The sequence below is a fragment of the Chrysemys picta genome, chromosome 1 (assembly GCF_011386835.1).
Source record: "Chrysemys picta bellii isolate R12L10 chromosome 1, ASM1138683v2, whole genome shotgun sequence".
Taxonomy (NCBI): domain Eukaryota; kingdom Metazoa; phylum Chordata; order Testudines; family Emydidae; genus Chrysemys; species Chrysemys picta.
Genome location: NC_088791.1, coordinates 96,042,852 through 96,064,271, shown reverse-complemented (window position 1 = coordinate 96,064,271; position 21,420 = coordinate 96,042,852). Strand labels below are relative to the sequence as shown.

General features: G+C 48.0%; 1 protein-coding gene across 3 annotated transcripts; it reads right to left on the bottom strand.

Annotated features, from left to right (window-relative positions):
* Positions 1-6,173: 6,173 nt before the first annotated feature.
* Positions 6,174-19,421, bottom strand: TXN2 (thioredoxin 2). Of its 3 annotated transcripts, none has more exons than XM_005312939.5 (4): positions 19,079-19,421; positions 18,231-18,499; positions 13,065-13,188; positions 6,174-6,839 (listed from the first exon to the last, which is right to left on the bottom strand). In XM_005312939.5, the coding sequence occupies exons 2-4, from the start codon at positions 18,497-18,499 to the stop codon at positions 6,723-6,725; spliced, it is 510 nt and encodes a 169-aa protein (XP_005312996.1). In that variant the 5' UTR covers positions 19,079-19,421; the 3' UTR covers positions 6,174-6,722. The 3 variants fall into 3 exon arrangements, with proteins under 3 accessions (XP_005312996.1, XP_008174988.1, XP_065420024.1); XM_008176766.2 differs by having other exon boundaries at positions 19,026-19,079; XM_065563952.1 differs by lacking the exon at positions 19,079-19,421 and having other exon boundaries at positions 18,231-18,671.
* Between the last annotated feature and the right edge of the window lie 1,999 nt (positions 19,422-21,420).

Sequence of the window (21,420 nt, the reverse complement as noted above, 5' to 3'; positions counted from 1 at the left end):
AGTTTCACCTCTCTTAAAAACTACTTGCTCACAAAATCAGACATAAAAATACAAAAGTGTCACAGCCATTATTACTGAAAAATTGCTTACATTTTCATTTTTACCATACCATTATAAAACAAATCAATTGGAATATAACTATTGTACTTACATTTCAGTGTACAGTATATAGAGCAGTATAAACAAGTCGTATGAAATTTTAGTTCGTACTGACTTTGCTAGTGCTTTTTATATAGCCTGTTATAAAACTAGGCAAATATCTAGATGAGTTGATATGCCCCCTGGAAGACCTCTGTGTACCCCCAGGGGTACACATACCACTGATAGAGAACCACTGAAGTAGACACTGCTCAGTTTCAATATAACTAGGCAGATAAATGTCTCCTGCCTGTCTGAAAGGAAGACGTTTGTCACCTCTTGGTGACCTGATTTAACTCACTGACTTTAAGAACATAATTTCTAGTATAGGTACATAACTCCTCACATACTATCCGTACATACGTTTTGCAGGGATTATGATGCCCAGTGTGTTACTGGCTCTCAGCAGAGACCTCTATGCCACCCTTTAGTGAATTAGTATGTATATAACTGACCAAGGGGTTCCCTGTAAAACTCTATGCACTCCATGTCCTCTGCCAGTTGGCATCAAGAAGAGATTTCCAGGTCACGCCCATACAGGCAGCCGCTCATGTAATTCCCTGCCGCTGAGTGGGTTTGGGGTATTTTTTAATGGAGCTCTGAGGGTCCCCCTCAAAAGGGCTACATCCTTCTGGCCAAGGAACTCATCAATATTAGTCTACAACCACCCCAGCTGGAGAAGAATCACCTCCCCCCAGCATGCTCTCTGTGCAGCACTCCCACCTCCTGCCAAGGAGAGCTGGACTGGGAATAAAGCCTGAATCGGCCTGCATAGCAGTGCTGAGTCCTAACCCCAAGACTATTGGGCCTTCCCAGTGCAGCAGGCCAAGCCCCTGCTGGTCTTGGGAGGAAGAGATCAGACCTAGAAAATGACTCTAGATCTCCTTCATGACAGCGCAGAGCACGAACGCTAGACTGCAGCTAGGCCTGAGCCCTGTGGCTGAAGCCCTGCTAAGAAGAAAGCAGAATTAACAGGAGATTTTATTTGGTTGTTTCCTGCCACTGGCCAGACTGTAAAAATCATAACACAGAACAATAACCCCTCACGTCTCAGCAGCTACCTGAGGAATTTCCGGCAATCAGTGAGTTGAAGGACAACAAGGACTGTGCAGGTTTTTTTCTGGGCGTTTTTTTTATCTGCACGATTTACATGGTGGATAATCCCGTGTCCCCTGCAGAGCTGAGCTCTTGCCGTCAGAGAGGAGGATGTGCTAGCCTCTTATGCTGTGTGTTCTCATTTTTCAGATAACTTGCTCCGAGCAGCAGGAGGTGCTTTGCTGTAGGAATCCTGAGTCACTCTTAGCCTCCTGCAGAGAATATTTCACCCATGTTTGTCATTGCCTTGCGAAAACACTCACCCTACACCCAAGTTACAATGTTGCTGCAGGACAGATTGCCCAGCCAGGAAATTATTTGATTTGTAATAGCCCCATTCAGGACGAAGCAGCCACTGATCATGCTTGTAATAGTTAAGGTTGCAAAGTAGTTTGCATTATATCCCCCCACACACATACGTTTTCTTTTCAGATCAAAATTTTCCAAAACATTCATTTTATGGGCAGAAATTTGCTATGCTTGGTTTTTCCTCACAGGTGAATATTGATGGAAAGTTTGGGCCAAAACTATTCAGTCATTTCTGAGTTATGGCAGGGTGAAAAACAAAAAGCCATTTTTGCACAACTATATATAAAACAAAATGTTGGACTGTTACAACTGTTTCTTTTCCAGCATCACTCAACACTGGCTAAACTTTGAAAGATTAAACTTGGCATAAGAAGCGGCCCTAATGAGCAGAAAGGGCTCTGGCAATTTGCTTAAAAATTCAGATAAAAGAAACAACAGTTATATAAACATTAGAAAATACGCTCCAGCATGTGCGCCGTATAACACTCCAAGAACAGTGACTCTGCCCTGTTAGCCAGGACTGTGGAGCCAGTTATCTGTGCAGGGCCATGCGCTCTGAACCAGTGGTTAAAGCTGATCAAAGCCAGAGTGGGAGCTTACCCACTTTCTTGTCACCACAGGTCTGGGTGTTAAGTGTTGAAGCAGCAGTGGGAAAGAGAACAAATGTAGCCAAAAGAAGTTCCTGCCCTCCCCCTCCCCCCAGGAGGCCCCATCAGGCTGTGCTCCTTGTGCAGAACTGGTTTGGGAACATCAGTAGTTTTCCAATCTCTGTGTCCAGCAGGATAGAGAATCTGTGTTGATGTAACATAAACAAGCCTAGGAAGTCTGGGGGCATTGTCCCTGGAAAGTGCTGATGCATTTTAGACAATGTTAAGTTGATTTAAAAAAAAAAAAAGTTTTATGCAAAAACCTTGTTTGATGTATTCCTTCTCTGTCCTTCTCCCTGGGGGAGACGTAGCTGGTGTACCGGAGGGGAGTACGGTTCTCCCACAGAAGACGAGCTGGCAGGAGATAGATCTTCCCACAAGAAAGGAGGCAAATAGGATGGGGTCACCTCTTCTTTTCCCATCAACTGCAGCTGCTCTACGCACTGGTAGAAATGGCTGTGCGCTTCCCCATAGTCACCAATGTTTAAAAGAGAGCTCCAGGGACACTCCTCCATAAAAGCAGAGGGCCATGAGCTGCCAGAGGGTTATGGGCAGAGACTAATGCATTTTAATTTAGTTTTATGACAAATATCTTAATCATCGGGGTCTCAGGTTTGGCTCAGTAGTTAGAAATTGACATGTTCATCTGAAGCTGTAGGAGCAGCACCACAATCCCCCGTGACAAATTCCCAAACTCCCTCCTACCTGAAGATAGGAAGCAGCTGCCCAGTGGGCTGCTAGTGTTATTCCCTTACTCCAGCATCTCCCTGGAAGGACGGCAGGCCTGGCTCCCTCCCCAGCATCCTTAAAGGGCATTTCTTCCCAAGAACGAGGTGAGATGGAGGGATGCATGCAGCCTCCCCAGCACTCTTGCTCTCTGGGGTGTGTGTGTGTGTGTGTATGGGGGGAAGCACATTCTGAGGCTTGTCTCCCCTCCTGGAGGCCTCACGTTTCCACCATTCATTTCCTCTAGCTGTAGGGGAGGGCTGGAGGCTTTCCTCTTTGGTGTTGCCATTCTACCTGCCTTTCCCTCCTCCTATCCCATTGGGTCCCCCTGGCTCCCATGACCCTGACTGCTGAAGCTGCATTGAATGACAAGACAGAGGCAACTGCTTACTACTCTGATTTATCTCCTCTGACCTCACAAGGGAGCAGCAGATGTGGGGGAAATGAGCCACACTCCCAGACACAGCAGCTCCTTGTGGCAGGACACCATAACTGCAGGTGAGCTTTCAGGTGGCCCCAGGCCACAGGCTAGAACGGTAATGTCCAGGACAGGTTAGTAAAAGGCTGAGGTCCTGGCCAAATAGTAGCTGTTTTCCAATCTGTAAAATGGGGATAATATTTATTTACCTACATCACAGGACAGATCGTACAGAGTTTTGCAAATGGCGTTGGTCTCTTCTGTTCAGCCTTTGCTTTGTAACCACAACGTACTAAGTGTTATTACTAGGTGGCAGGAATGCTGAGAGGATAAACATCTCCCTGTCCTGCAGCCTCCCACCGAGCCCAGAGGGGGTGGAAGATGACCAGGGGACAACCTTTAAAGAAGGGAAGGACAGAAACATTTTATGTAAAGAGAGACACTCATGTAGGGTTTAATTTAAAGTCCATGACTCCTGTATTTTAAATATATCTGTATAGTTATAGTACATACACACACGACTGTGGTGCAGCCACTGGTAAGACAGAGCAAAGCAAAGGTTTAAGAGAACAGAGCAACACCCGGCATGTTTCAAAACCGGAAGTGAAGAACACAGCAGCCCTGCTGCAATAGAAACAAAGGGAAGCATTTGAACCACTGATATGGCGAAAGCTGTTAGTGCTGTGGAACAGCCTTTTGCATTATCCCCATTGCAACAGACCATCATGTTTAGTGTGTGTGAAAACTGCCATAGAACACCCTGAATCAGACCATGTGCAAACCTTCCTGCTGACACTGATGTAGGGAGATTATTATTAGCACGTAACAGAGACAATAAAAAAGGGATTAAAATTAAAGTCCTAGACCCAGATCTTCAAAGGTATTTAGGCTCCTAACTTGCATCAATGTCAATGGAAGTTAAATACCTTTGGGGTCAGGCCCTGCTGCCTAAAACATCTTTGCACTTCTCTGTCCCTTTCATTATTTTTCTACCGTGTCAGAGGTGTGCCCAGGCATTTTGGGACTCCAAATGGGGAATGAGATGCACATAAAACGCTACCCTCTTCCCACCACTGAAAGTGGTGTTTCTTAGGGATGGCTAAAGAGGGAAATCTCTGAGCACATCAAATACTTGGGTACTCAGCATTCATGGTACAGAAGCAATTGTACATATACCCCCATCTTAAAGTTTGCCAGTAACTCTGTGCTTTGATACTGGAATACCACAGAAACCCCAAGCTAGACTTTTCCCTTGGAAGGAAGCGATAAAATAGCTAATTTATACTGTCTCCTATACACACAATGCAAAGTCACACTTTGTTCAAGTCTGTTTTTTCCTGTTCCAGGGTGATGGTAAGGCATGAAAGTTAACTATTGTAGGAACATATGATGTTGCTCCCCCATTTTTCCTGCATATGCTGGCAAATGGACAGTCTTTACTAGAAGTGAAAATACTGTAGTGAATTGCTAGGGGAATCTAAGGAGGCCTGGCACTATTACCAGGATGAAAACCCTTCCATTTCAAAAAGTTGGCAGGGGCTCTTTAATGAGCATAATTGGTTAAGAATGGTTTTAAATCTCCTTCAAAAGAGGTCAGATCCAGCAGCAGAGCTATAGAGCAACACAGCAGAGCATTACTTCAGCACTGGCCCAAAGCAAAGAGTGCCCCCTACTGGGCCACTGGTATCACTTCCTATGGTGGATCAGCCAGCGTTGCCCAGCTTTGAGAGAAGAACAAAACTGCCAGCAGTATTGTGGCTACAGCCCAGCACCTACAGACTTTGATCACCCCTCCTTAAAATTTACTGCTGGTTATAAACTGTAATGACACAACTGGAGGAAAATGCCTTATCCGGCTGTAATAACATAAGTGTGCTGGGAGAAGATGGAGTTCAGAGCCAAGGCAGAGTAAGGGAGACTGAAGACAAACAGAAACAAAACGCATATAAAGGCATTAAATATTGATAGTATTCTGAGGGGCATGGCATAAATGCACTGAAATTAAGCCTGTCTGATATAAAGGAAAAGCCAGGCTGCAGCAATGGGTTTCACCCTGAGAACACTAATGTGCAGTTGTTCCAAGGCGCGTTGGATGGGAGTAGTTGAGGGGAGAGGTTAGGGAAGGTGGCAGCAGCTGCTGCTAAGCAGGTAGGATGGAGGCAGATGTAAGGAACAAGCAGAAAGGGCAGGCAGGGTGGGGAGAGGCAGCTGGGAGGAACTGCACTCAACTAGAGTTATGAATGTATAAACTCACTACCATCATTTAAAGGCCAGGCTAGTTAAAGTCCAAAGGTAGAGACCCCTCATAGCTTCCCTCCACATCGCCAACCTTTTTCTCAGCACCTAATCCCTGCAGCCTCTTGAACCAGAGTTCAGTGGTAAGAACAGCTTCAATTATGCAAACAGGAGTGGAAGCTCTCACAGATTGCTCATGAGAAGGAGAGTAGAGGAGGGGTGAGAACAAGCTGTGGTTCATTACTGGCAGGATCCAATGTTCCTCCTCAATCAGGAGATGTATCAACTTTCTGGGTCTCAGAATCCAGCAGCACCTGAAACAAGTCCGACTAGTCCATAAGCCAGAGGAGCTGTGCTGGGAGCTGCACAGAAATAATGGTATTAAAACAAGCAAGTGCATTAAGTTTTAATACTGATGAGACACTCCCAACATTCTTAAATCCCACCTTGCACTCCTGCCCCACTATTTCCACCTGGGGAGCCCCCTTGTCTATGCTCAGCTATCACAGTAGCAGCACCCCTTACGATTCCTCCCTCCTTGGTGGGCAGGTGAGAGTTGCCCCACGATTTCAGAGATGGGTTTTTTCTACAGAAAAACACAGAAGTGATTAATAAAGTTATCTTTATTACAGACCTACAACCCCTCCTCCCCACCCCCCCAAAAAACAAAAAAATGTTTCTCTTCATAAATCAGCAGCAGGGGAGAGTGTGGCATAGGCTCAAGGAGCCACAGAGGATTCAGACTTGTCCCAGCAACAGGAGGACAAGGATGCAGGTATCATGGATGAAGCAGAGCAATCCCCGATTTTAACAAACCCACTCAGAGCAAATATGTGTCCACATCCTGCAGAGAGTAACCACCCATTGCTCTGGGTCTGGATAGGACAGACACTGATAAACACACCTCTAATTCAGCAGTCATCCTGCTTTCCCCACTGCCAGTTCTTTGCAGACAGATGGAAGCCCAATTCCAGCTTCTCCCACCCTCAGAATTGCTCAGGACTACTGCTGCCCAAGAGAAGAAGGTGGGCCACACCCACACACAAAAAAGGGCACAGGTTCTACAAGGCAGTTCAGTTTTGCTTCATGCCTCTCCTGGCAAGAGAGCATGCAACATGACCAAATCCAGAGGCCTGGGTGCAGGTTTCTCTTGTTCAGGCTCCAATGAGTTTCTTAAGGAAGGCCTCCAGCTGATCCTCATCCTTTATCCCCACAAACTTATCCACAACATCTCCGTTCTTCATAGCCAGCACAGTCGGCACAGCTGAGACCTGGAAGGCAGAGAGGGCGCAAACAGACACACAATAAGCTATGCGGGGAGGAGCCCAGCTGCACAATGGCTTTGAAGGATGACCTGCAAAGCAAAAAAAAAAAAAAAAAAAAAAGAAAAGAAAAAAAAAGAAAGAAAAGGCTTGGGCCCTTCTGTATAATTCATAAAGGACTGAAAAGTTTTCAGGGTTTTATTTTTCCTGCTTGCTTTTGACATTAGAAATTCAGGGCCTCTCTGGTCTAGAACAGTGGTTCTCAATCAGGGGTCCGGGGCCATCGGGGGGGGGGGGGGGGGGGGTTTGCAAACAGGTTTTAGGGGGTCCACCAAGCAGAACCAGTATTAGACTCACTGGGGCCCAGGGCAGAAAGCCTAAACCCTGCTGTGCAGGGCTGAAGCCCAGGGACCTGAGCTTGTCACTTGGGGCTGAAGCAGAAGTCTGAGCAGCTTAGCTTTGTGGGGCACCCTGTGGCATGGGGCCCGGGGCGACTGCCCTGCTCCTCCTCCACTCTTGGAGAAATATTCTTGTGTTAGCTCTAGACTGTCCATCCCTCTCCCCCTCCTCCCCCCCCCCCCCAAATCCATCTCTTTGCTTCTCCCTGTTCTCACAGGTCATGGCTTCACTGACAGCACAGTCAGAGACCACCACCTGCTGAGCCTTGATGATTAGGTAGGGGAAGGAAAGCCCTCAAACTGAGCTGGCAGCCAGCTACAGTGCTTTGGGTGTTACTCTCTCAGCCGATCCCCCGCAAGCTTTGTTCAAAACTAAGGAAGTAACAGTGCAAAGGATGGCACTCAGGATCAAAGCAAACTCCCCGGGGGACTCGGTGGGCGGGGGGGGCGAAGATGACGAAACCTTGTGGCCATCTTTTGGGGAAGGCGTAACGAGACTCAGACCAGCATGGAATGGCAAGGGAAAGAATTTGGTAGTATTTTAGAACAGCCAGGCACATGCCTCCTGCTACTTCATGGCCCTTATCTGTATAGCGCTTATCTCCTGGAATGTGTCCCATCCTTATCTTGTAGGAATGCATCCTGGGAATGCATCCACTCAGCGAGTACATTCCCAGCTGCACTGTCTCTTGCGGCCATCAGGAATCTGCCACCCACACAAATCCTCCCCACAGGAAATCCCTTAGAGATATGGCTCCTCTCTCACCAGCAGTTTGACATGAAAGAGGTTTTGTTCGCCCTGTCCCTCCCCCTCGCCCATCCAGAACTGTTCCCTAAGAATATCCTCCAGGGCTTTATACAGACCAGTTTTAGATAATTCAGGCACTGGGGCTCCTCCTGCCACTTGCCCAATGCCTGTTTAATCTGTGTTCTTTAGCACCCCCTAGTGACTAGTTGCAGAAGTGCAGTGTAGCCCTGGAAAGCTGCTCACTGCACATATGGTGCAGCTGATGTGCCTGTGTGTGAATTTTTCTCTTTTTCAGGAAGAAGGGATATAACGAGGAAGCACTGAGCTCGCCTTAATTATGCCCTCCTGGGGCAACGTGGTTGTTATTTTTCAGGGATATCTTCCCCATGCCTCGAATGTAGATTAAACAGCAAGTGGAGTTACACGTGAGGCTATTTTATAGAGGAGTTTGGGTAACAAACCATCTGCTTTAAAGGTCACATGATGAAAGCAAGCACTGGTCCAAGTGCGGAACAGCAGCAGCCTCCAGAGCTGAGGAGCATTCACTTAATGCTGAGTTACAAGCCTGTGTGCGTGGGCCAGCATGAACCTCACGTGCACCTGTGGCTCAGCCCTCCATCTCCTCCCCCCCGCGCACGCGGAGGAAGGGGACAGCTATAGTGGCTTTCAGCTACTCTGTGCTTCCAGATGCTGAACTGCTCCAGGGGGGCGGAGTGGCCCCCAGCATAGCTTAAAAAAGTCCCATGGGACTGTCTAACTTGCTACAGCATCCCAGGATGTCCTATGGGCAGCCCCATGCCAGGGTTTGTCAGGAACACCTCGGGTTCTGCACTGCCTGCACCAGCAGAAATCTCCCGCAGACAGAACCAGGTTTGTTAGGGCTCATTTACGCCACTCCAGTACTTTTATGCAGCATAGAGAGGCCAGAGAAGAGGTGAGGATTTCACCAGTAAGTTTAGGAACAATGCAGGGAACTCCAGAAAGGAACAAGCTACTACTGCTGAGATATCTCCAGCCAAAGGAATCCCACTGCTATCTTTCCAAAACTACCACACCAGCCAGTCTATGCATTGACCAGCAGCAGCATGGGAGAAGGGACTGCACTTTCCCAGATAGGATTAAAATGCATGCTGGCAACAAGCCAATGCAACTGAAAGTGAGAGAATCCCACACAGAGCAGAACAAAGCCAAAGTACTCCCCTCTCTTTGCCCTTGTGGTTAAGAAGGGAAGTGACAGTGGGGGGAGACCTCCTGAAAAGTGGGTGTTGGATGAGAAGGGACTGAGAATTATAGGAGAACGAATTCTTGTCTTGTGCAGAACTGGATTTGCAAGGTTTCTAGCAGCAGGAAATGCTTCTGGGACATGTCCTCTGCTGGGACAGCCTGGAGCCAAGGGCAGGCAGAGACCCATGTGAAGGAATGCTCAGGCATTCCAAAGCTCTCCGAGGGGGTCTCTCTCCATCCCCCGCCCCCCCAGAATCCACCGCAGAGAGGAAGTTGTGCAATCTCAGGCTGGGCAGCCGGCCAGGGTCTGCGTGTGGAGGGGAGGGAGAAATGTGGGAGGAAACTGGTTTCCTGGCAGCTAGCAGGGGAATTGCGGGAGTGAGAAAAGGGCCTTGAAAATCCCAGGACACAAGCAGAGAACAATTTGAGAGTCCTGGATCCCAGGTGGAAGGGCCCTCGGTTCCTGTTGCTAGAAGAGGATGCTGCTAGCAGGGTAGTTCAGATTTCCTGCTCCAGTGTAGGTGGATTTCTGATCCCCTACTTTAAACACCATAGCCTCCTCTTCTTTTGTGCAGATCTACAACAGCATGGAGCCACTCTGGCCATCCCCTCCAGCTTTTGCACTCTCACTGCCTTGGCTAGCAACTCTTCAGAGGGAGGAGCAAAATGAAGCTACTCTAACCCTGAGCTCAGGACAGCACAAACCAAGAACCAAAATGTCCTCCTCAAAAAAGCAAGCCAGAAACTGTAAGGATCAGAACAAAACTCCCCGTAGCATTTCCATTTCACCATGGTCCCACTGCTGCCCAGCGAGGAGTCTGAAGCACTAACAAAAGTAGAGGTGTATCATCTGGACAGCACAGGGTGCAGGTCCACCAGGGACCCAGGATCCCCAGCACTTTCTGCAGAATGGGAATTTAACAGAGTTTGCCTGTGTCTATATTTAAGACTCAGGAAGAGGCCCTATAATCCAGCCCTTGACTACAGCATGAATCATAGATTATAGGACTGGAAGGGACCTCGAGAGGTCATCGAGTCCAGTCCCCTGCCCGCATGGCAGGACCAAATACTGTCTAGACCATCCCTGATAGACATTTATCTAACCTACTCGTAAATATCTCCAGAGACGGAGATTCCACAACCTCCCTAGGCAATTTGTTCCAGTGTTTAACCACCCTGACAGTTAGGAACTTTTTCCTAATGTCCAACCTAGACCTCCCTTGCTGCAGTTTAAACCCATTGTTTCTGGTTCTATCCTTAGAGGCTAAGGTGAACAAGTTCTCTCCCTCCTCCTCATGACACCCTTTTAGATACCTGAAAACTGCTATCATGTCCCCTCTCAGTCTTCTCTTCTCCAAACTAAACAAACCCAGTTCTTTCAGCCTTCCTTCATAGGTCATGTTCTCAAGACCTTTAATCATTCTTGTTGCTCTTCTTTGGACCCTTTCCAATTTCTCCACATCTTTTTTAAAATGTGGCGCCCAGAACTGGACACAATACTCCAGCTGAGGCCTAACCAGAGCAGAGTAGAGCGGAAGAATGACTTCTCGTGTCTTGCTCACAACACACCTGTTAATGCATCCCAGAATCATGTTTGCTTTTTTGGCAACAGCATCACACTGTTGACTCATATTTAGCTTGTGGTCCAATACTTACATCCTCCCTGACAGGGTTATTTGCAAATCTAAAGTGATCATTTCAGTTATCCAGTTTGTTTGACAAGATTTCCCTGGGCCAAATCCCCATTAAACTGAACAATTCTCATCCCTCAAACTTCCCTTAGAGGAACAACACTTACAGGGCTGTAATTTTCAGCCTTTTTCCTAGTGCCTTTAAATACTGGTTTTCCAGTTGCCTGGGATTGCTCTGCTATAATTGTAGCAGAAGTGCTACCAGTTACCATAGCAAGGCTTGGAACAATAATGATTAACCTATTTGATCCCGAATCTCTTATCTGTGGACAGAACAATCCTTACCCAGTGCCTGGTGTACATCTCTTGGCTTCAAATACTTCATTGCACTGTTTAAGCAATCACAACCTCTCCCAGGGGCCGTCAGGGTTGGATGGAGCAGGAGTCCTGGGGGGTGGGCAGATAGGAGGTGGGGCCCGGGCCATGACCCCCCTACCCTAACCGGCTCTCCATACAATTTACAAAACCCAATGCGGCCCTCAGGCCAAAAAGTTTGCCCGCCCCTGCGTTAATCCCTAAGGGGAAGGAGCACAGCTCTCCTCTCCCAAGGGAGAGTGAATATTAATCCTTTTGCTGCAGGGTCTTATTGTAGAATACAGCAGCAGTGTTCTTTGTCCACTAGGTACTGGGGAGACACCAGGTCCCTACAACACAGAATACAAAGTGTACAGTGCTCACTTTGTATTTATTTTTCATTACAAGTATTTGCACTGAAAAAAATAAAAGATAGTATTTTTCAATTCACCTTACACAAGTACTGTAGTGCATTCTCTATCATGAAAGTTGAACTTACAAATGTAGAATTATATACAAAAAAACTGCAATAGAAAATAAAACAATGTAAAATTTTAGAGCCTGCAAATCCACTCAGTCCTACTTCTTTTTCAGCCAATCGCTCAAACAAGTTTGTTTACATTTGCAGGAGATATTGCTGCTTGCCTCTTGTTTACAATATCACCTGAAAGTGAGAACAGGCGTTCTCATGGGGCTGTTGTAGCTGGTGTCTCAAGATATTTATGTGCCAGATGCGCTAAAGCTTCATATGTCCCTTAATGCTTCAACCACCAATTCCAGGGGACACACGTCCATGCTGATGACGGGTTCTTATCGATAACAATCCAAAGCAGTGCAGACTGACACATGCTCATTTTCATTATCTGAATCATATGCCACCAGCAGAAGGTTGGTTTTCTTTTTTGGTTGTTTGGGTTCTGTAGTTTCCACATCAGAGTGTTGCTCTTTTAAGATTTCTGAAAACATGCTCCACACCTCGTCCCTCTCAGATTTGGAAGGCACTTCAGATTCTTAAACCTTGGGTCGAGTGCTGTAGCTATCTTTAGAAATCTTGCATTGGTACTTTTTTTGCGTTTTGTCAAATCTGCAGTGAAAGTATTCTCAAAATGAACAACATGTGCTGGGTCACCATCCGAGACTGCTAGAACATGAAATATATGGCAGAATGCTGGTAAAACATAGCAGGGGACATACAATTCTCCCTCAAGGAGTTCAGTTACAAATTTAATTAATGCATTATTTTTTTTTTAAACGAGAATCATCAGCATGGAAGTGTGTCCTCTGGAATGGTGGCCGAAACATGAAGGGGAATATGAATGTTTAGCATATCTGGCACATAAATACCTTGCAATGCTGGCTACAAAAGTTTGTCTTAGCGATTGGCTGAACAAGAAGTAGAACGGAGTGGACTTGTAGGCTCTGAAATTTTACATTTTTTGTTTTTTAGTGCAGTTATGTAACCAAAAAAAAAAAAAATCTACATTTGTAAGCTGCACTTTCACGACAAAGAGATTGCACTACAGTACTTGTATGAGGTGAATTGAAAAATACTATTTCTTTTATCATTTTTACAGTGGAAATATTGGTAATCAAAAATAATATACACTTTGATTTCAACTATAACAGACTACAATATATAGGAAAACATAGAAAAAAATCCAAAATATTTAATAAATTTAAATTGGTATTCTATTGTTTAATAGTGCGATTAAACCTGTGATTCATTTTTTTAATCACGATTAATTTTTTTGAGTTAATCGCGTGAGGTAACTGTGATTCATTGACAGCCCTACTGACAAGCCTTTCCTTATTATAAAGATACCATCGTGCCCCCTCCTAGCCACCGCTGGAGCAGAGTCCTCCTGCTCCTGGCCCATACCTCATATTCAATGGCCAGGTCTGTGTGATCATCAATGTCCACTTTCGCCATCAGTACCTTCCCCTGCTGCTTGGCCACCATCTTCTCTAACCTGGGGCCCAAGATCTTGCAGGGGCCGCACCACCTCACAGGGGAGAAAAAAAGCAGGCATTACACAAGGAACTGCCGGGCAGCCATAGTTTAGATTCACACCATTCATGGTATTTCAGAGGCAACCTGATCACCACCTAACCCCTCCTCCCTACACTGACCTTTACACTATGGGAAATTACCACAATTTAAACACCAAGGGTGAACATTAACCAACCACTTTTGCAATTGTTAGACTCAGAATCACAGTCCGAAAGTAACACAGATTCTGAGACTGTCTACACTATGGAGCCTATGCTGGCATAGCCCCTTAGCATAGACACAGCCTACACTGAGGGTATGTCTACACTACAGCGGCACAGGTATAGCGTTGCTGCTGTAGCATAGATGCTTCCAACATGGACAGAAGAGGGTTTTCTGCCAACGTAGATAATCCATCTTTCAGAGGCAGTAGCTAGGTCGATGGACGAATTCTTCCATCAAACTAGCCGTGTCTTACAGTGGGGGTTAGGTCGACTTAACTATGCTGCACAGGGGTGACAGTTTTCACAGCCCTGAATGATGTAGCTAGGTCAACCTAAGTGTCAAGTGTAGACCAGGCCTGAGAAGAGGAGTTTTTCTCCCGGTGTAGGACCACCACCTCCCTGAATGACATCAGCTATGCCAACAAAAGCCCGCTTCTGTTGACATAGCTGCATCTACACTGGGGATTTTGTCAGCAAAGCTATGCCAGTCAGGGGTGTGGGTTTTTGATACCCTTGACTAACGCAGCTATTCCAACAGAACTTTTAAGCCTAGACCAAGCCTGGATTGCTACACAGTTTAGAGAGAGGCTTCCATAAGAAAGGCATTATTAAATCAGGGGAGGGTGGGAAGAGGCTGCTATTCAGTGTTAGCCCATTACTCTTGAAACACCTCAGTCTCCAAAGTGATTGCTGTGTTTACCTAAGGGCTCTCTTCCACAGCAAAATCACTGTCACGGAGAGGCTGTAGCTATTTAAAAAAGAAAAAAAACAACAACAGAGACTACCTGTACCAAACTCTGGTATTAGGAAGAGTTTGAATGGAAGGCATTGGTGCTAGTCAAAGTGCTGAGTTCTTCCTCTAACTGCACTTGAAGTAATACTGCCCCAATTACATTGATCTCAACCCCACCTATCCTTACAAAGAAAAGAAGAATAAAATTCCCAAACCCTTACATCATGTTTTAGATTGAAACCAGAGCTGGTTTTGCTCCCTATGCTACTCCCAATAGCTCTTGGTTTCTCTACCTGCAGACATACACGTTGATCCTCCTTTTCATGGCCCCAGTCATCATTAGTTTCTATTTCAGTTTGTTGCTCTTGTCCATTTAGATTGAGAGTTTTCCAGACTCTATGCTCTGTATTTGTACAGAACCAAGCACAAAGGGGGCCTTTATGTTGCTTGGGGGCACTAGGTGCACCAGACACAAATGAGACAGAAAATTACTATTATTATAATTTAGCAGATAGAATCTTGGAATATTTTCGTTGTTAGTCAATGGCAAAAATCTTTATCAACGCCAACTGCTGAGGGTATTTGCAAAGGCTTTTGCAAACAACTCATTGCTGGTGAAAGTCTTTCCCCAGTGTAAACAGCGTTCAAAAAAAAATGGGACAGACATTATCTAATTTGATTATAGATGAAGCTATGAACTTCTCAGCAACTACTTCGGGTCACCCGGGAACTAGTAGCTGCTAAAGAAAACATGAAGGTAACAAGAGGAGTATTTGGGAATGATTTAAAAATTGCATGGAGATTAATTTGGAGGACACAGATCACTTGTAATACACAGCTTTCATGCAGCAATTTGTTTTAGTTGTCTGTTTGGGCCTAAATGTCAATAAAGAAAACATAACGAGTTTGTGCAGCACATTTAATGCTAGCAAGTATCCTTATGACACAGTAAGGAGAGAACCTCATGAGCCATAATGGGAGAGAGCTGAACTGTAGGGCAGTAAAATGTAGCAATAAAATAGATTCTGGTGTTTGTCGCTGTAAGACTGTGGGCTGAAAAAGGTGGAAGCCAAAATAATATTAAGTAAATAAAAGGCTTACTAAGACCGGGGTTGTTATGCTTGTTCATTCTGTTACTGTGATGAAGTGGGAATCTTCTGTAATATTCTTATGAATGATATGCATGGCAGTGACTTACTTGACTAGGGATTGCCACCCTATAGGTGTAGAGCAGGAGATATGAGGTGTTGGGTCACCTAACTGTCTGGGGCAGTATGAATGGGTCCTTGAAGGGACTGACCCATATCATTGGAGGATCCAGAAAGACTATGGGAATCCCAACAACTGAACAATTGACAGTGATCCACAGAGAACTCCACACAAAACTCCGGCAGGTGGAACATGTGAACTCAGCAAGAGGAAGACAATGGACCAAGAGATGAGAAGATGCTAAGATACAAGCTGGTCTTTGGAGAGACATGGGACTGACAGACAAAGAGAAAAATATGGAGAGAGCGGAAACGGATTCCACGGCCGCTTTGCTGGCTGATTGCACTGGCTTGGCCAGTATGGATTATGTCTTAACCTTTAATTCTCTATGCTAATTTAAGGACTTTCCAGTGCTGTGTTACATTTGACTAATAAACCCTACTCTGTTCGGTGTCACTGCAAATACTTGCTGAGGTGCACTGGTCCTGGAAGACAGGAAATGTCTCTGACAAGGAGTTATCTAAGTTGGACTTGCTGAGTAGAGCTCAAGAGCCCAGACACTCAGTTTTGGAGACGCTGAAGCTGTGTGGCCGACCTTTAAGGAAGAATGGGCCCCCTTAGGGATCTGGCACACTGACAAGGTTCCTGTGTGTGTGTGTGGTGGTGGTGGGGAGGGGCGGGGAACAATGCAGGATCATGTGCCTCCCCATATTTCTGCCAGGGGTTGCTAGCCCTGCTCCGTCACATGGGATGGCTGGACCCCCTCCCTGTCAGGCAGCTGCTGGGGGGGCCAGTGAGCTGAGCCCTGTGGGGAGAGGCAGGAGCAACAGCTGCGAGCTGCAGGGAGGGGCCGTTGAGGTTGGGGGGGAGGGAGGGAGGACACCTGCCTGGTGGGGTGCCATGACTCAAGCTGTTCTGGGGCAGCCAAACCTTTAAACTGTGTCCCCCACCCCAATCAGCTGGTATATGTCATCTCTGGCTGCAAGGGATCGTTTAAAGCTGAGGCATAGCACAGATCCCATGGATCCATGACAATTACACAATCTATGTTAACATCTCAGTGAAATACCCTAAGCGTTACGTTTTGTATAGCATTCTGTATTGTTGACCAAACTTGCTAAAACCTTATACTAAACTCAAGAGTATTTCGCTATGTCTGCACTACAGAGCCGATGCCAGCACAATCCCTAGTGCAGAGGCAGCCTACATGACCGAAGATTTTCTGGTGGTGTAGGAACACAACCTCCCTGAATGACAATACCCATGTTAACAGAGAAACTCTTCCTTCAATGTAGCTGCTTTTACACTGGAGGTTCTGTCAGCTTAGGTGTGTCAGTCAGGGGTGTGGCTTTTCCACTCCCATGAGCAATGCAGCTATGCTGATATAACTTTTAAGCGTAGACAAAGTTTAGTTCTGTGTCACGCAATAGCTTCTGAACGCTGCATTTGATCAATTCCAAAACTCCAGGGAATGTTCTAAACATCAATGGCCAGAACCCTATTGATTTTGTGGTAAAAAAAAAAAAAAAAAAAAAAATCAGGAAATCAGAAGGGGCAATGTGGGGGACACATGAAGCCCTGCCAGCTCTTTAGCCCAGTCACAACCACTTCTGCAATTATCTACAGCTCAAAAGAACTGGTTGATGGTAGCCATTAATGTCTTCCAGCATAACATATCCTGTCTCATCTCTGCTTATTCTCCCAATAGAATTTAACACATTGATATCCTGAATGACTTCTCTCCCAGAAAGAAAAATAACGGTGAGGAAATAGGGCTGTGCACACAGCCTCTGACATGGTGGGGGAGGAAAGTGGGGGACCCTGGTATGTGGGGAGGGAGAAAGGGAGACACAGAGAGCTCCTAGTTTGGGAGGGAAGGTGGGAATAGGGGCCATGGGGTAATGAGGGTCCACATAGAATTCTTGCCACGGGGGGAGAATGGGATACTGCAGGATAGATAAGAGAGTGATGGGGGGGGCACACAAAACCCCTGCTGAGGGGGAGGCTGTGGAATGCTTTGGAATGGGTGGAGGGAAGAATGGGGGAAAATGGAGAAAAGGGGCCACACAGAGTGTCTGCCATGTAGGGAAATGGGAACAGAGAGCTGGGGGAGGAAAATGAGGGGCACACAGTAACCTTTTGCTGGCAAGGCTTATTCTGTTCTAGGAACCGGTATGAACTATACTGACAAAAGTGCTTTTGTGGAGATAGAAGCTGTCTCTCCACTAAGAGGGTTTGCCGGTATAGCTAAACTGGCAAACTTGAGTAAGTGTAGTTCTATATGAGGCCAGGTCCAACCCCTCCCCTCTCATTCCTGATGGCCCTCCCTGGGACCCCTGCCCCATCCAACCACCCCTTCTCCCTGTCCCCTGACTGCCCCTGGAACCCCTGCCCTTGACTGCCCCCTGCCACCCCATCCAACTCCCCCTCCTTCCTGACTGCCCCATCCCGGGACCCCTGCCCCATTCAACCCCCTGTTCCCCCCCGACCACCCCGCCCCCTATCCACATCCCCAGCCCCTGACCACCACCCCGAACTCCCCTGCCCTCTATCCAACCTTCCCCCCGCTCCCTGCCCCCTTACCGTGCTGCCTGGAGCACCGGTGACTGGCAGCGCTGGAGCTGGGCCATGCCGTTGCCACCACGCAGCTCAGAGCACCCGGTCAGGCCGGGCTCTGCAGCTGCGCTGCCCCACGAGCTCACAGTCCCGCTGCCCAGAGCATTGCACCCGGTGGCGGAGAGAGCAAGCTGAGGCTGCAGGGGAGGGGGGACAGCAGGGGAGGGGCCGGAGGCTAGCCTTCTGGGCCAGGAGCTCGGGGGCTGGGCAGGATGGTCCCGCAGGCCGGATATGGCCTGCAGGTTGTAGTTTGCCCACCTCTGCAATACTCACTGTGCATGAAAATCTACCACCACCGGCTTTTGGCTGTTCACAACTCTGTCCTGGAAGTCAGACCCATCCTGGATGTTAAAGGTGGCCCTGCAGACAGGTGTGGTAGAAAACGTCCTAATGGAAGCAGGTACAGTGATCTGGGTAAGAGGGACAAGTGATCTAGGGTAGCATGGTGCTGCTGACACCTTGGAGAGGATCGACACAAGTGGCACAGAGAGCTTTTGGGGGGAGATGGATAGAAACCTCCTCAGCACGAGCCTCTGGGCCATCTGTATAATGAAGGGGAAAAGGCATTTTGGATCAGCCCATGCCATAGAGCAAAGGAGAGCAGAGAAGGAACATTTCTGGATATTATGCTTCTGAACAGCTCTCCAGCTCCAGCAATTCCACTGCTGCTTCCCTCCCGCTTCCTACAGCTCAGCCAATGCCCCTCCATGCCATCCCTCCCCACAAGTGCTCCTTCTCCATGCCCTGCCACCCCATCTGTGCCATGCTAGCCTCCCAGTGCTCCTCCTTCTTATCCACAGCCACTACCATCACAGCCCCTTCCCCCCCAATACCAGCCCTGCCCCGTGCTCCCCTCCCCCACTATGCCAGCCCTGCCCCGTGCTCCCCTCCCCCACCATGCCAGCCCTGCCCCCGTGCTCCCCTCCCCCACCATGCCAGCCCTGCCCCCGTGCTCCCCCTCCCCCCCAGTGCCAGCCCTGCTCCGCGCTCCCCCTCCCGCACCGTGCCAGCCCTTCACTCCCCCCTATCCCCCATGTCCCCCGCCCCGCAGGCGGCCGGCGCAGTCACCCCGCACGCTGGGCTCGGCGGCAAAGCGCTGTCCCCAACTTCCCCCCACTCACCTTCTCGGCGGCGGAGGTGACGGAGACGCTGCCGGGGAGCTGATTGGCTAGGGAAATAGAATTTTTCACGGCTTCCCGCTGATTGGCCCTTGAACAGCAACTTCGGGCCGCTGTTTTCTAGGTCTGGAAGATGATTGGCTGGCGAAGATGTCCTTCAGGACCCTGCGCGTAGTTCTAGGCTTTGGTTGGCTACCTTCAGAATCCAGGGTGGGCTCCTGGGTGCTGATTGGCTGCTGAGAAGGGCTGTTCAATAGCATGACCCCTCTACCGTCCTCCACCCGCTGCGCCCATGAACTGCCGAGCTCGGCAGTGCCTCCCTCACCCCCACCCCCACCCCGTGAGCATAGGGCGCGCGCCTGCTGCATCCGCTGCGCGCAGACCTTGCACCGTGGGGGGGAGCGCAGCTTGTGCCCCCTGCCCGGCCTCACAGCGCACTCCCTGCCCTGGGGTGGGCCTGGCCATGTGACACCTTGCTGGGCTCACCAGGCACCAAGTGTGAAAAATCAGGACGGGGACTGGGAAGTGTAACAGACGCCTACATGAGACCAAGATATCAGCACTGTCCCTATAAAATCAAGACGTCTGGTCACCTTACACTGTGCCCCCGAGGCCAGTGCAAACCAGCTCAGAGCGAGGGGTCAGTGAATCGAGGAGGCATTTGACAAATGGTCCCTGGTCACTACGACTAAACAGCTTAAAGAGGAGCAGATGCATTGCTGCTGTTGCTTAATTCACCCTGCTCCTCCTTTAACATTTAGACCTAGAAACGTGGGCCTGGATGCATCAGTCAGGACTGGGACCCCATTGTGCTAGATGTACAAACATAGATTGTCAAATTCAAGTGCTTCAAAATCATGAGTCAGGTCCTAAAAACAATAAGTTGCTTAATAATCCCAAGTTTTTTGTTTTTCAATATATAGTGGATTATTTTTATTTCCCTTTGTGTTTCTGAGCCTTCTTTTCAAGCTTTGCTTCACAACTATGACTTTCAGTGACTAAAAAGTATGCTGCAATTCTGATGCAGACTCTTGAGTTCAGGAGATGGAGGTTTAAGAAAAACAAAACCTCCATAGAACACCCACGCTAAATGATGTTGGCAACCCAAAAGTGTCATTCTTCCTTATGTGTCAATACAGAACCTAGTACCCCACCACAGTGGTGTGTGTGCAGCATCACAAGTGTAGAATGGCCAGTGTGTTTCAGATTGTCCCTGTGGCGGGGCGACGGCTCACAGGCGCGGCGCCTCGTGCTGGTTCCTGGGAATTAGCTCTGTTTCCAGCTCTGAAGTGCCCTTTGCAGGCCAGTGTCCTGCTTGCCACTGGACCCCGGTGCCCCTTTACCCTGGGGCTGCCCCCTGGCAATACCCCCACCAGTCTCTATGGGTCTCCCCTCTCTGGGAAACCCCCAACACTCTAATCCCCACTTTGCCTCAGTCTGGGCTACTGCCAGTTATCACCAAGCCCCCATTCCCTGGGGCAGACTGCAGTGTAAAAGCCACTCATCATAGGAAAGGGGGTTTAGACCTACTGCCTTCCTCTGCCTCCCAGTACCTCTATGGGCCTTGGAGCAGGCCCTGCAACCTGGGGAGTTGCCAGCCTGGAGCTCCTGTGGCTCGCCCCAGCCCTACTTCACTCCCAGTACCCTTTCTGCAGGCAGCCACACCCTGCTCTCGCCCAGCCTGGAGAGAGAGAGAAACTTCTTTTGGGCCTCTGGCTCACAGCCTTTTTATACAGGCCAGCTGTGGCCTGGATGGGGCATAGGCCAACTGCAGCTGCTTCCCCAGTCAGCTCAGCTTAGCAGCTCTCAGCCACAACCTTCTCCCACACGGCTGACATTAACCATTTTTCTGCTGGAGTGGGGGAGCTGCTCCACTACAGGCTCCAAAGAAAATGAAGGATGATGTAAATATCAGATGATTATTATCCTGCCTATTGTCTTTGTGCCAACAGACTGATAAGCCAACCCTTAGCTTACTACCTCACTGTACACTGAGGCTGCCACCTGCAGTGACTTCTGCTACAAGGTGCAAAAAGGCAAAAAATTTCAAGCCAATGATAGTCATTACCACAAATAAAACCTTGCTAATTGTGGCACCTTCATTCTAGCCCTGTTTATTCACCTGACAGATGGCAAGAACCGTCCTAACCTATTGTTTTTGTTGCCCACTGCTTTACAGTGGGTACAAGCTAGGGTAGTAACAAAGCAAAGTGATCCCAGTTTTGTGCAGTGAGCCCAAATCCATAAGTAACTAGTCCCTGCTAGTTGCAATACAGCAGCATCCCACTACTTTGGAAACAACACAATCTATTCTCTGTCTTTGTTAAACTAAAAGATCTAAAAAC

Bases quoted from the DNA above. Each gene is read 5' to 3' on its own strand.
- TXN2 (XM_065563952.1), bottom strand. From the start codon at position 18,544: ATGGCATGGGCTGATCCAAAATGCCTTTTCCCCTTCATTATACAGATG. The intron at 13,189-18,230 runs GTGAGTATTGCA...CTCCCCTGTGAG, and splicing joins GTGGTAGATTTTCATGCACA to GTGGTGCGGCCCCTGCAAGA. The intron at 6,840-13,064 runs GTATGGGCCAGG...TCTGCCTTCCAG, and splicing joins ACCTGGCCATTGAATATGAG to GTCTCAGCTGTGCCGACTGT.